Source organism: Aedes albopictus, chromosome 3 (genome assembly GCF_035046485.1).
Source record: "Aedes albopictus strain Foshan chromosome 3, AalbF5, whole genome shotgun sequence".
Taxonomy (NCBI): Eukaryota; Metazoa; Arthropoda; class Insecta; order Diptera; family Culicidae; genus Aedes; species Aedes albopictus.
Window position 1 is genome coordinate 128,224,166 of NC_085138.1, and position 14,083 is coordinate 128,238,248.

Sequence of the window (14,083 nt, forward strand, 5' to 3'; positions counted from 1 at the left end):
CCATGGACTCATCCCGGGATTTCTCCAACAATTCATCTAGAGATTGCTTCGCGAGTTCTTCTAAAAACTCCAAACTCCACTAGATTGCTCCCAGAATTCTTCTGAAAACTCCACCAGGAACTCATCTAGTCCAGGAATTTCTCCAGTGATTTTTCAAGGAAATTCCCCAGGGTTTCCTCCAGGGATTTCTTAAGGAATTTCTCGAGAGATTCCCCCAGGAATTGATACAGGCATGTCTCCAGGAATTTATCCAGGGGTTCCTCCAGGCATTCCTCCAGAAGTTCCTCCAGAGATTTCTATAGGGATTCCTCCAGGCATTAATCCAGGATTCCTTCAGAAATTACTACCGCAATTTCTCCAAGAACTTGTCAAGAAAATCCTCCAGGGATTCATTTAGAAATTACCCCAAGAATTCCTCCCGGAGTTTATCCAAGAAATATTCCAATAATTCTTCCTGGAATTCCTGAATGATTTCCTCCTGAGATATCTATTTATTTTTATTTATTTATTTGAAAACATCTTCGGCTGAATGCCGCACAGACTGATTAGCTAGACTTAATTCTATTTTTAAACACTAATTTACTTATATTAAAATCAAACGAGTCACACACATCATTAAACAACCTACAACACGATTCAAACGGGCTGAGATATCCGTAATCTGAACGATGAATGGGAATCCACAGCTATCTTGAATTACGAAGGCGGCGGGCTCGAACGTGGAAGTGCAAGTTGCTAAGAAGACAGCTGCAATCGATTTTGCCGGTGACCACGTCTCTAGGAATTCCTTCAAATATTTTTTCAGGAATCCTCCAGGAAATCCTCAAGTTATTCTTTTAAAAATTTCCCCAGAAATTCTTTCTGGAATTTATTCAAGAATTAATTCAGGTATTCCTCCTGGCATTCTTCCAGGATTTCATCCAGGCATTACTCCAGGGACTCCTCCAGGAGTTCTACCACTAATTTCACCAAAAATTACCCCAGGTATTTCTTCAGGAATTCCTCCAGGAATTTCTTCGGAAATTCGTACAGCAATTACTTCAGGAATTGTTCCAGGAATTCCTCCAGAAATTCTTCCAGGGTTTCCCCCAAGAATTAATCCAGAAATTTCTTCTCCACGGTTCCCTCTACACATTCCTCTAGGAATTATTTCATGGATTCCTCCAGAAACTCCACCGATGATTTCTCCAGTAATTCTTCCAGAAATTCCTTCTGAAATTGCTCCTGTAAGTCCTCCAGAATTCCTCACGAAATTTCTCCTGGAACTCCATTAGAAATTCTTCTCAGAATTCCTCTAGGAATTTCTCTAGGAATTTCTTTAGGAATTTCTCTAGGAATATATTCAGAAATTTCTCCATGGATTCCTTCCAGAATTCCTCTAGAGATTCTTCCAGGAATTCATTGAAGGATTCCTCAAAGAATTGATTAAGAGATTCCTCCTGGAATTCATCCATGAATAGTTCCATGGAATTTCCCCAAGATTTCCTATAGAGATTTGTCCAGAAATTCCTCCTGAGATTCCACCTGGAACTTGTCCAGAAGTTCCTCCAGGAATCCCTTCTAAGGTTACTCCAGAAATTTGTTTAAGGGTTTCTCCAGGGTTCTTTCCAAGAATATCTCCAGGGATTCGTTCAAGAATTTCTGTAGAAATTTCTCTAAGAATTTTTGCGGCAATTCCTTATGAGGTTTCTTCAGACATACCCCAGAAATTCCTTCAGAAAGTCCTTCAGGAATTCATATAGGAATTCCTCTTGGAATTCCTGAGAAATTACTACCGCAATGTCTCCAGGGGCTCCTCAAGAAATTGCACCAAGATTTACCGCAGGTATTTCTTCAGAAATTCCTACAGGAATTTCTTCAGAAATTGATTCAGGAATCCCTCCAGGAATCCTACAGCTTTCCTCCAGGAAAATCCTACAGCTTTCCTCCAGGAAATTCTGCAGGAAATCCTTCAGAGATTGCTCCCGATATTCTTTCAGGAGATTCTTCAGGGAATTCTATAGAATTTTTTCCAAGGGATTCCTCCGGAAATTCTTGCATTTTTCCTCTAGGAATTAATCCATGAAATTCAACTCCAGGGATTCCTCTAGAAATCCGTCCAGGAGTTATTTCACGGGTTCTTCTAGAAATTTTACCAGGAATTCCTCCAAGAATATACCAGAAATTCCTGCAGGGATTCCTCTGAGGATTTTTCCGTGAGATTCCTCCAAGAATTTCTCCTGGAATTCCTCCAGAAATTCCTCTGGGAATTCTTCTAATAATTTATTTTGGAATTTCATCAGAATTCCAGGCATTACTCCACGAACTTCTCCAGGGATGCCTCCTTCAGAAATTTATCCATTTACTTTTCCAGGGAATCCGCCAGGAATTTGTCCAGAAAATTTTCTAGGATTTCCTCCAGAAATCCATCTTGGAATTACTGAGAAAATTTGCTTATGATTTAAAAAAAAAATGTGTCTATGATGCTTCGTTATTGAGTTATGATTTTTCAAAGTAGGTGGTGTCTGTGGAAAATGTTTGTTTTTCACTGGAGTGTGCCGGAAAATTAGGTGACCCTGATTTTTTTTCAATTTAGTTTTTCAAATATATATGATCCCTACCTAATTTCATTAAGCTTCAGAACCTTCGTAACAATTTGTACGATAATAAAAAAAATCCCCTAATGCTCCAGGCATTAGTCCAGGAACTTTTCCAGAGATTCCGCATGGAATTTTTCCAGAAGGTTCTCCCGGATTTCATCCAGAAATACATCTAGGAATTCCTCCTGTGATTTCTTGAAGAATTCCTCTAAGGATTCCTCCAGGAATGCATCCAGATTCATCTAAAAAAATTTCTAGTAATTTCTAGAGGGATTTCTGATGCGGATTCTTCAGATTTTCTTTCCTGAAATTCCTAGCATAATTGCTCTTCGCATTCCTCCAGGAATTCATCCAGGGATTCCTCCAGGTATACTTTCAGAAATTACTCCAGGGATTCCTGCAGGTATTGCTCCGAGAATTCTTGTAATGATTTCTTCCGAAATTTCTCTTTGGATTTTTTTTTAAATTTATTCAGCGGTTAGTTAAAAAATTACAGTATTCCGTTCATAATGTTTCACCCTAGGATTTTTTTAGGATTACTTGAAGATTTGTTGAATAATTTGAAGGATTTCTAGAGGAATTCCTCCAGCGATTTGTATTGAAATTCTTTTCGATAATTTTAGAGGGACATAGAAGCTAAAAAAATCTCCAAGAAGTCATCCAGGAATTCTTTCACAATTATCTCATGAATACCAAGTCTTTTACAAGTCCAACCATGAATATCTTCAAGATTACGATTACCCCTTGCAGCACCAGCTTTTAAATATATTAAAACTTCCTCAATGACCATTTGAATTTGTGCGTTGTTTGATAGATGCAAAAATACCCCTGGCCCACGAAATAAAAGAAATTAATAGTCACCTCCAGCATGGTTTTAATGAATACACTCGCGTTTTCGCTTCAGCTACGTACATCTATTCTCACTAGGAATTCAAACACTTTTGCAAATACAACCAGTTTTTTTCCCACATGATACTTGATTTCCATAAAGAAGCACTTAACCATATTTTGCAGTAATGCTGCTAGAAAATTCAAAGATTCTCAAAGATACCCATCCAGGAATTCCTGGAAATTATCATTTAGATTTAATTTCTCATTGGAGAATTGTCTCCAATAACTGTCAATTTAAACACATATTATGCCAAATAAATGTCTATTATAGATCTATGTTTGTCATCACGACAGTGGTTTTTAGTATAATTTCCATGTATAAAGTCATGACAAATTTCTGGGGGGGGGGGGGGTATGTCTGGCCCCCCTGCCTCCCCCCTCTAGTTACGCCAATGATTAGCATTTCTTTACAAAGTCTACAACAATTCTTCCAAAGTTCTCTTGCTTTAGAAATTTCTCTGGAGAATCAAACAAAAATTCTTTATAACTTTACTCCATGTATTTTCCCAAGGATTTTATTAAGAAATCTTCTATGGCCTCCATCCAAAATTGCTACATCTAAATCTTCACTTACCTTACCGATCAGGCTAAGGCCGGGGTGGCCTCTGCTGTACATAGTAGCCGTCTCCATTCCACTCGGTCCATGGCTGTTTGTCTCCAGTTCCGCACTCTCGTAGATGGTACGCAATACCTTCCGTTCAAAAACTACAAGGGCGCGTTGGTCCTCTGCACGTAAGGTTCATGTTTCGTGCCCATAAAGGACTACCGGTCTTATCAGCGTTTAGATTAGATTAACTTCGTGACTAAGATAGTTAACTTCGTGTTACGGCGAACTTTATTCGATCGTAGAGTTCTGCGGAGTCCAAAGTAAGCACGATTTCCTGCCACAATCCGCCTCTGAATTTCTCTGCTGGTGTCGTTGTCGGCGATCACCAGTGAGCCCAAGTACACGAATTCTTCATCCGCCTCGATTTCATCACCGTCGATATAAATTCGGGGTGGCGCGCGCGGTGATTCTTCCCTGGAGCCCTTTGCCATCATGTACTTTGTCTTTGACACCTTAATGACTAATCCAATTCACTCTTTAGTCAGATGTACGTTTCCACCATCGTCTCAAATTTACGAGCAATAATATCAATATTACCAGCGAAACCAACTAGCTGAACGGACTTCGTGAAAATCATTCCACTCGTGTTCTCCTAATTACACTCTCTAAAGTAATGTTGAACAGCAAGCACGAAAGACCTTCACCTTGCCGTAACCCTCTGCGAGATTCGAAGAGACTCATACGCCGATTTGAAATCGATGAACAAGTGATGTGTGGGCACGTTGTATTCGCGGCATTTCTGCAACACCTGGCGAATGGCGAACATCTGGTCCATTGTAGGGCGTTCACCCATAAATCCAGCCTGATATTGCCCCACGAACTCTCTTGCAATCGGTGATAGACGGTGGCATATAATTTGAGAGAATATCTTGTAGGCAGCGCTCAGTAGTGTGATCGCGCGATAGTTCTCGCAATCCAACTTGTCGCCCTATTTTGTAGATGGGACACACGAAACCTTCCATCCATTCCTCCGGTAATACTTTCTCCTCCCAAATCTTGGTAATGACCCATTGTAGTGCTCTCACCAGTGCTTCTCCATCGTATTTTAGAAGTTCGCATGGTAGTTGCTCTATTCCAGTAGCTTTGTTGTTTTTCAACCGGTCAACCTCCCCCTCAATCTCTTGGAGGTTTGGGGCTGCGCACGTATTCCTAGATCTGTTACCACGCCACCTACCAGACAGAAGTACAACAGTGACCAGGGTTCACTACCAGCTAAGCACACAACTCTTAGTTGACGGTCTTTGTCATCGCTTGACCCGTGGAAGCATGGAGTAGGAACTTGTGAAGACCAGAGCTATGTTGGACGCTTTCTCACGACTCACCCTTTTGCAGCCTAGGGCTCCAAGCTGTGGTGTCAACGTTAATTGTGGAATTTTGAGGCCGCATGAGTTACCCAACAGAAAATGGTTAGGTGTTAGCGATTCTTGGTCTGCCGACTCCAGGTTAATATAGGTAAGAGGTTCCGAGTTGATATTTAATGAACTATGCTTCGACTAACATAGTTTCCAGTGTTTCGTCATCTGGCTTCCGAAACAAAAAAGATAAAGCGTTTTAATTGTTTTGACCAAATTTGGAGCATTTTCCCATAGTTTTCATAGGATGACGCTAGAGCAAATATTTTTATTGCTATATCTTTTATGTTTCAAATTTCTCATCAAAGTCGTCTAAGAACCACTTTTAGAGCTTCCAAAAACGCACATTTTCGTGCGCTGATAATGTTGCTACGTCATTCCGTTCAAAAGATATTGAAGATTTTCTTGAAAAAATTAGCACTTCTCAACTATTTTTTTTTCTAGGGTTACAAAAGTAACACCCCTCTAATTTTTCGATATGTTTCACAACAATATTTCTACTTTTTAATGCTGGCAAGAGATATATTTTATGTTTGCCCCAACCCAAAGCTTTTCAAAAAACTATGATTTTTTTAGAAAAACACCTGTAACTATTGAACCAAAAGAGATAACAATCATCTCAACGCACGAAACGACGTGTCTTCAAATGCTCTAAAAGTGTTCAATAGGATTCTTTGATGAGATATTGAAACTGAAAAAGTTACAGCCAGACAGCCTTTTTTTCATGAACCACTTAGCTTAGAAAAAATTCAGAAAAAAATCTCTAGTACGGTCAATTTTAAAGCTACCTAAAAATTGTTTCTGCCAACTTGCTAAAAATTGATAGATCTAGATAGAATTTTTTCGAGGAATGTATATTTTTATTCTTGCAAGTAAATAAGTTTGATTTCCGATTTCTTTGAAAATATGAACCACCCTAATTTTCACGTACATTGGAAAGAGGGCCCCATTTTTAGGAACAACTTTGTAGAATACCATATTTGTCTAAATAATAATTTGAAGGCGCTGAATGCATCTTTCCTCTTACCTAAATCTGGTTCGTGGACCACAGTGCACTGTGGCTGATTTCGTCGTTTTAGCTCGCTTAATTAATAAATTTTTAACTATGACTTTTAGCGTCATGGTATCTTCAAGAAAGTTTTTCAATTTAGTAAGGAGCTTCTTTTGAACTATTGTGAAAAATAATCAATCCCCCTAAAAGTGAGATAGAAAATTTATTTTTTGAATTTTCCAAGATACAAGGCTGACGTCTTCTCTCAAAAGTTGTAGAAAATGTTGTTTGGAGCAACTTTGCCGAAGTTGTCAAGGTTGTAACTCCGTTAATTTTCAAGTTACGTTGCGTTTGTTATCATCAGTCCCTTGGAAAAGGTTTTTGCGCAATAACTTTCTTATAATTGATTCTACATTTTTCTAATGTTTTTCGAAGTATTTTTTATTCGTAACTACTTAACCTATTTAACAGCTCTTTTGTCCACTAGGGCACTACGTGAGCGATTCCAATTGGCGGCTGCACTTACACTTTGTACAGCGCTTAAATGTATTCTATTATATTCTTATTCTACTATATCGAACTGGTTTGCCTATGAGCTGCTTACACTTTTCTACCCTGTCCTTGGTAGAATGATGAGCACGAGGATGAAATGATGTGTGGCTGTTGTTCCTTTTCCAGTCCGATTGGGGGTCGTCCATTTTGGGTTGCCGTTCGCCGATATCCAATTATCCGGGTCCGTTTGAGCTATGAGATCTCAGAAGAGGGTCAAGTGCCAGCCGCTCTCGGGGGGAAGAGCAACTGACGAAGTGCCGGGGCTGGGATCGAACCCATGACCATCCGCTTATGAAGCGAACGTGTGAGCCACTGCGCCACGGGCCCCGGCTTTTTTTCAAAGTTAAAGATAACAATAAAATAGTTATAACAGCTTTTATAGTTTTTTGGGCCATGTTACAAGAATATGTAACTTAGCTATAGGCAATTAAATGCAAATTTCCTTTTACGCATGTGAAAGTACAAGTAGTTGTCTAATCAATGTTTTTCTTATAAGGGATTCATTTATATCTTCAGCATATTTATTTGACAGTTCATGTCAGCTTACATTTTTAATGTTATTGTAAGTATGTGCGTGAATATATAGAAAGTTTTGTAATGTATTCTGGAATATTCATGAAGTATGTTACATGAAAATTAACCATTTACTTCTATTTAATTACTAACTCACAGTGCTCCACGTAGTCCACGAAAAGAACGCATAAAGTGTTACTGTGGCGTGTATGAAGAATAGGAATTTACATTTTGCGTTATTAACATGCATATCATTGTCGCTACTATATTAATAAGGCACTTATGTCCTCTTGCAAAGTGGCGCAATCGAGCGGCGAAAATATATCGGGATAGAATTTGAGATCGACGGCAAACGAAAGTTTGAACTATGGAAGGAGTAATCACAAATCGCTTATAAATATGTTAAATAACAGTTGGGCATTTTATTTATTACCGTGCGGGATTGGGCCGAAGGGTCCCAGATTTTCATGAAACTTTTTTCACAGGCAGGGCTCATGGATATATGGACAAAAAAATGAGAAAAATTCAGGGTCGCCCATTTTCCCGGAAAACTCCCGGAAACTGAATTGGAAAAAGTTTTCCACAAAATTTTCCACAGTTGAGAAAATTCGTAAAGAAAAGCCGGAAAAACAATGCCCGAACTCGTAAAATAATATCTGAAAAATATTTTTGAGAAGGTTATTCCATAAGCTTTAATCGCTGAAATTTTTGGAATGCACTTTCGTTTGGCTTATAGACAGCCCCTTCTACTAAATTACAAACAAGATAAAATCAGCGACAACTCACCTGAAAGTTCTGGCCAAATGACCAATCAATGTCTATGTCGTTCTCCTGTAATTACTATATCAATTTCGCATTCAAAAATCAACGAGTATCATTTCCATCCCATTAGGCAGGACGTTTTAAAAGATTCACTGCGGAGAAGGTGGACTAAAAAACATGTCCATGGGAAGCCATCAGCATAAAAATTGCAACACAAGATGTCTATAATATAAACGAAGAAACAACCTTCTGCTCAGTCGACGATTTCCTTTCACTTCAAACCAAAGGATCCGAATTTATCGCGCCACTCAGGGAAGCACTTCCAGCAATTTATGATACCTACCAACAGAAAAGTAAAACATGCAAAAATTGAAAACGAAGCATTTCTAGGATGTTCCTTTCAAAAAGATTACATCATTAGCATAACAAGCGCCCTGCTCAGGCATCGACAGACCATCGCCACCGCCACAAGGGCCGTACGTTGCCCAGAAGGCGCAGCCACTTGGCCGAAGCGAAAACCCAGGAATACATCGGAGCTGCACAACGTATTGCGAATGTCGATAGCAATCGCTCTACCCGGCCAACCAACGGAGCGAATAAAAATTGGACCGGAAGAACAAAATGTAACGTTTGAAAATCTGTGGGACGTGGCAGCAGATGAAAGGGAAAGTGGCGTTGTTGGTGTACGTCACTTAATTTGGTGGCACAATATCGTCGTCGTCGTTTTTCTGGGTAGGCGTCACAGGAACGCCCCTGTGGGCCATTCCCACCGGCGGCATCATGAAGAAGATCCGTTTGTGACGGATCTGCTTGTCACGTTCTGAGGATTCAAATAGCTTGCAATAATGTCAGCAGCCGGAAGGCTGATGATGAACGCTGCAGGATGTAGAAGATTTGAGGCAAATTTTCGGAAATTTGTGTGCGATTTTCAAGGTAAGACATTCATATCTTTAAAGACGTTTTTTAAACTCTTCGAAGCTGTATTGCAATGATGATTCGATCTTAGTGAGGATTTTCAGTTTTCTTTCAGTAAGTATAGTTTATCCAGCTAATTAAACCAAAGCAAAATTCCATTTCCAGAAAGTTTCGCCACTATGTTCTGCCTTAATGGGGTTGTCTCATTCTCTGGGTGTCATTCTGTGGATAACTTTATAGCGGTAGTCCTAATTGTGGGCTTGACTTTCTTTGCTGTTTTTTTATCTCTCTATGCTTATTTTGGATGTTCAGTCAAGCTGAGGAAGATCAAACGAGTTCCTGATGGCGAGACTGAGACTAGACAATGGCGAGAAAAGAAAACTAGGGGATACTTAGACAATCAAGATGTAATAGAACGCCACAGTAAGTAGAGAAAAATAAAAGCTTGGAGGAAGACCGTTCCTTACATCGGTGCTTCAATGTCCATTCTATGCCATACTAAGCTTTATGACACGTACTAAGAAATGGCTCATCAATATGACAACTATTGACTGTTCATCGGTATTGGAATTCATCAAAACAACTTGGACGGTATATAGATAACACAGCGCAACATTTTTTTGTCTCAAGAGCAAACTTATGTGTCTCCGAAGGATTTTGGGCCGCTGAATCCGAATCCGGGCTCAGATTTTCTCTAACACGTCACAATTTTGAGCTATACCTGAATTTATAGGGCAAAATATGCGATTTTGGGCTTTTTTGACAGCAAAGCCATTAAGCAAGGAAATATTTTTTTTTTGCAATCAAAAGGTTAATTGGTCAATTAACATCTAAATTAACGACTCATGCAAAATATTTTGTTTTACCTAATCAAATTTGATAGATTTTAGCATTTTATGTTAGTATGAAAACTTGCATACAACTTCTGGAGGGTGACTTGTATGGGAAATATCGTACCTAACATAAATCGCTTCAAACTATCAAATTTGGTTATGTAAAACAACATATTTTGCATGAGTCGTTAATTTAGATGTTAATTGACCAATTAACCTTTTGATTGCTTAAAAAAAATATTTCCTTGCTTAATGGCTTGCTGTCAAAAAAGCCCAAAATTGCATATTTCGCCCTATAAATTGAGGTATAGCTCAAAATTGTGACGTGTTAGAGCAAATCTGAGCCCGGATTCGGATTCAGCGGCCCAAAATCCTTCGGAGACACATAAGTTTGCTCTTGAGACAGACAAAAAGTAATTTTTTGTTACGCTGTGTAATGATCGAAATGAGGATGTGTGAAACCGCTGGTAAATCATATTATTGAACAATTCCAAAGACCCAGATCATACCTGCATACGAGGACATGGCCAGAACAACACCGGTTTGCCATAGATAGACGAAAGATGAGCCGACAGACTGTCACAGTATCCAATAGTGCTCAAACCGTCCTGCTCGTCACCAGCTGCGTAGAGCACCACTGCGTTCGATGGATCCGATAGCCATCGCTCGAAGCTGGCCAAATCTGAAAAGAAAAAAAAATAACGATGGGATAAAGTAAGTATGTTTGGGTTACACGGGGACGGTTAACGAAATGGACTGGCATTCTGAGCTGGCAGATGTGTAGATTAAAATAATTATGTTATGTCTACGCTTTGTGGAACCCATTTGCGTTACAGCTGCGAACCGATGATACAAAAGTATAGCCTCGAGTTTTTTTTTCCGACCAATACGCATAGAAGTGCACGCAGAAAAATGACGGTTGATTTGAGACTTGAATAATTGAGAATTTACTTACTCCAAAGCTGTATTTCTTTATTCTTACATAGAGTTTATCGATAAAAACAACTACATAATTACCATCATTCCATATAACGTTAGAAACCTCATTTGTTTCTACAAAATGTGGATCACAAACATGGCCCGGTAGCACTCACACATCTTTCAAATTTTTACCCCAACGATGAAGGTGTAGCAAATCCATCACCACAAATTCCAAGTGCAGTTTCGCCCGTGATGGATAAGGCGCAGGAACTCAAACAGCATCCACAAAACGTTAGCCGGCTTCGCCTTTAAGTCCTTTTTTCATTCCATTTGTTTGCCGAGTATCTTTTAAAAATAGATTTCCAAGCTACTGCAGGCGCTGCCATCACCAACACAATCATATACCGACTTTGTTATCTGCAAAAGTGCAGTCGTTTAAAACAATCCATTATTTTATGTTGAAACTACCAAATCTCAGTTTGGTCTTACAAACTGTCAAAAATTTCGACAAATGAAAATATTTGCATTATCAAACAATGGAATAGTTCAGTTGAACTAAAATAGAACTCAGTTTGTAGCTATAACATATTGAAAAATCGGTTGATTTGAACTAGAATGTGTTTACAATTTATTTCTCTGCGTGTGTGAGGCTTGGCGGTTGACTAGCAATGGACAACGATGAAGTGTTCACGTTAATTAATAAGTTCGTTTCAAAGTATACTATTATTTTATTGTGAAAGTTTAGTAGTATGTTTTTCATGTTTATCATGAAACTACCTAGAGGGGTGGTTGGGGCCATTGGTGAATTCGTGTTTTTTGCCTTTTCTCTTTCTGGACATACACATATTTTTGAAATCATCTCAACTCAAAATTATGCATAGCTCAAAGCTCCACGAAAAATCAAAAATGTTTGTATAAGTATATACAGGGAATCTTCAACAAGAATAGTTATTCTAACGTAGATGCTGCACGTAAGTATATCAAAGCATCATCCTAGTAGTTTTCCTTTGGGATTTTCATAAACACATTCAAGAAGTCTCCAATTTCCATTTTGCATTGACTTTTAAGTAAACCTTTCTGGTATTTTTGTTGTTGAATCGTTCCCGCAATTCTGGAATGAACTTGGTCAAAAATATATCTTCTTTTAACACCACACCGATTTCCGCTGATGTTGCACCTTCGAATTTCACAACTCACGTTGTTGTCAGCCGTCAGTAAGGACCCGAGGTGGACGAATTCCTCCACCACCTCGAAAGTATCCCCGTCTATCGCAACATTACTACCCAGACGGATCCGATCATGGTCGGTTCCGCCTACCAGCATGTACTTTGTTTTTGAGGCATTTACCACTAGTCCGACCTTTGCTGCTACGCGTTTCAGGCGGGTGTACTGTTTTGCCACCGTTCCAAATGTTCTGACAATATGTACTTAGTGTTGAGTTGAAGTTATAAACTTTCTAACCAAAATTGAGCATCTGAAACTTATTAGCTGAATTTAAATATGTTTTTTGTGGTGTCAGGCCATTCGGCCGAAGGTAATTAGGCCGAAGGCCATTCGGCCGAAGGTCATTAGGCCGAATGGTCATTAGGCCGAATGGTCATTAGGCCGAATGGTCATTAGGCCGAATGGTCATTAGGCCGAATGGTCATCAGGCCGAATGGTCATTGGGTCTTCTTCTTGCCGTTACGTCCCCACTGAGACAAAGCCTGCTTCTCAGCTTATTAACTGAGAGCTTCCTCTGCAAATGACCATTTTGCATGTGTGTATCGTGTGACAGGCACGAAGATACTTTATTGATGCTGAATCTACTGATATTTTACCCATGAATTTTTCCTTCTTTTAAATATATGCTGTTCTTTCTAGTATCATTGCTGAAATAGTTATTGGCGCTGAAACTGCTGATATTCAATTCATAAATTTTTCCTTCTTTAAAACATAGGCTATTCTTTCTAGTTCCATTGTTAAACTAGTTTTTGTCAAACATTGTTGGAAAAAGTAAAAACAACGGCTAACTTTCAATTCGTCCTGATGACCATTCGGCCTAATGACCATTCGGCCTAATGACCATTCGGCCTAATGACCATTCGGCCTAATGACCTTCGGCCTAATGGCCTTCGGCCTAATGACCTTCGGCCTAATGACCCAGCATCTTTTTTGTATAGACTTATTTGTTTGATAATGGACTCACTGATAAGTTTCAGTGACCAGTTTTTTTAGCTGTAGTGTAGTTTTTTTTAAACAGCACGTCAGATTATCAGAAGGAAGAGAGGATGCATGCGATTTTTAAAGCTTACAGAGTTCACCGTAGTTAAATCTTAATTAAAAGCATGATGATAAACCTGGGCGTGTTAGAAAATAGAGTTAAATACAGTTCCTAATGATTCCAACTATGTGTTTGCATCCTATGACAGAAACTTATTTCGACAGCAACTGCAAGTTCGGTTTCATTGTCACGTACTTGATTTAATTTAGGCCATTGAGTTTGGTTGGGAAGATTTCCAAGCCATATTTTACAAGTCAAATAGACAGATTTTCAAGTCACATTTTTTTGCGTTTATGACGGTTCTAAACCCCCCTTTAAGACCAATTGATCGTCAAAATATTACTTAGGTTCAAGCATAAAACAATTCTTTCTCTAGAGTGTACGCTGTAAAGCTGCCATTTTGTTATATGCTATTGGAGGCTCGACTGTACGGTCTCAAATTTCTCTTAGAATTCTCGAGTTTCGCATACAATAATTACCAACATGATCATCCTAATCCGCTTCAATAAAATTGATACATCGGTCATACTGATCCGCTTATAATGAATAACAATGAAGTAGCGAATATCCGAGGCTACCACATTATTATTTGTTAAACTCACATCGGTATGACCATCCTGTTGATCGTTATAAGCGGAACGTGATGACCGTAGTATCAATTCCTTGGAAGCGGATTAGAATAATCACGCTGGTAATTATTGTAAACGGACCAGGATCAGTCATTGGAAGTGGATCGGGATGACTGCACAGTGAATTATTGAAAGCGAATTGAGATGACCACCTTGGATGACACTGTATCAGTTTGTTGTAAGCATATCGGGAAGAACGCGCTGTTAATTATTGTTAGTGCATCGAAATGTTTGCTGTATTTGTTGGAAGAGGGTCGGAATGACCGCTATATCAG

General features: G+C 39.1%; 1 protein-coding gene across 1 annotated transcript in view; it reads right to left on the reverse strand.

Annotated features, from left to right (window-relative positions):
- LOC109400375 (uncharacterized) overlaps positions 1–14,083 on the reverse strand; it is a 533,446-nt gene that overhangs the window by 308,112 nt on the left and 211,251 nt on the right. Inside the window, 1 exon segment of the mRNA XM_062860635.1 lies at positions 10,505–10,677. Coding sequence (XP_062716619.1) covers positions 10,505–10,677 — 173 coding nt within the window.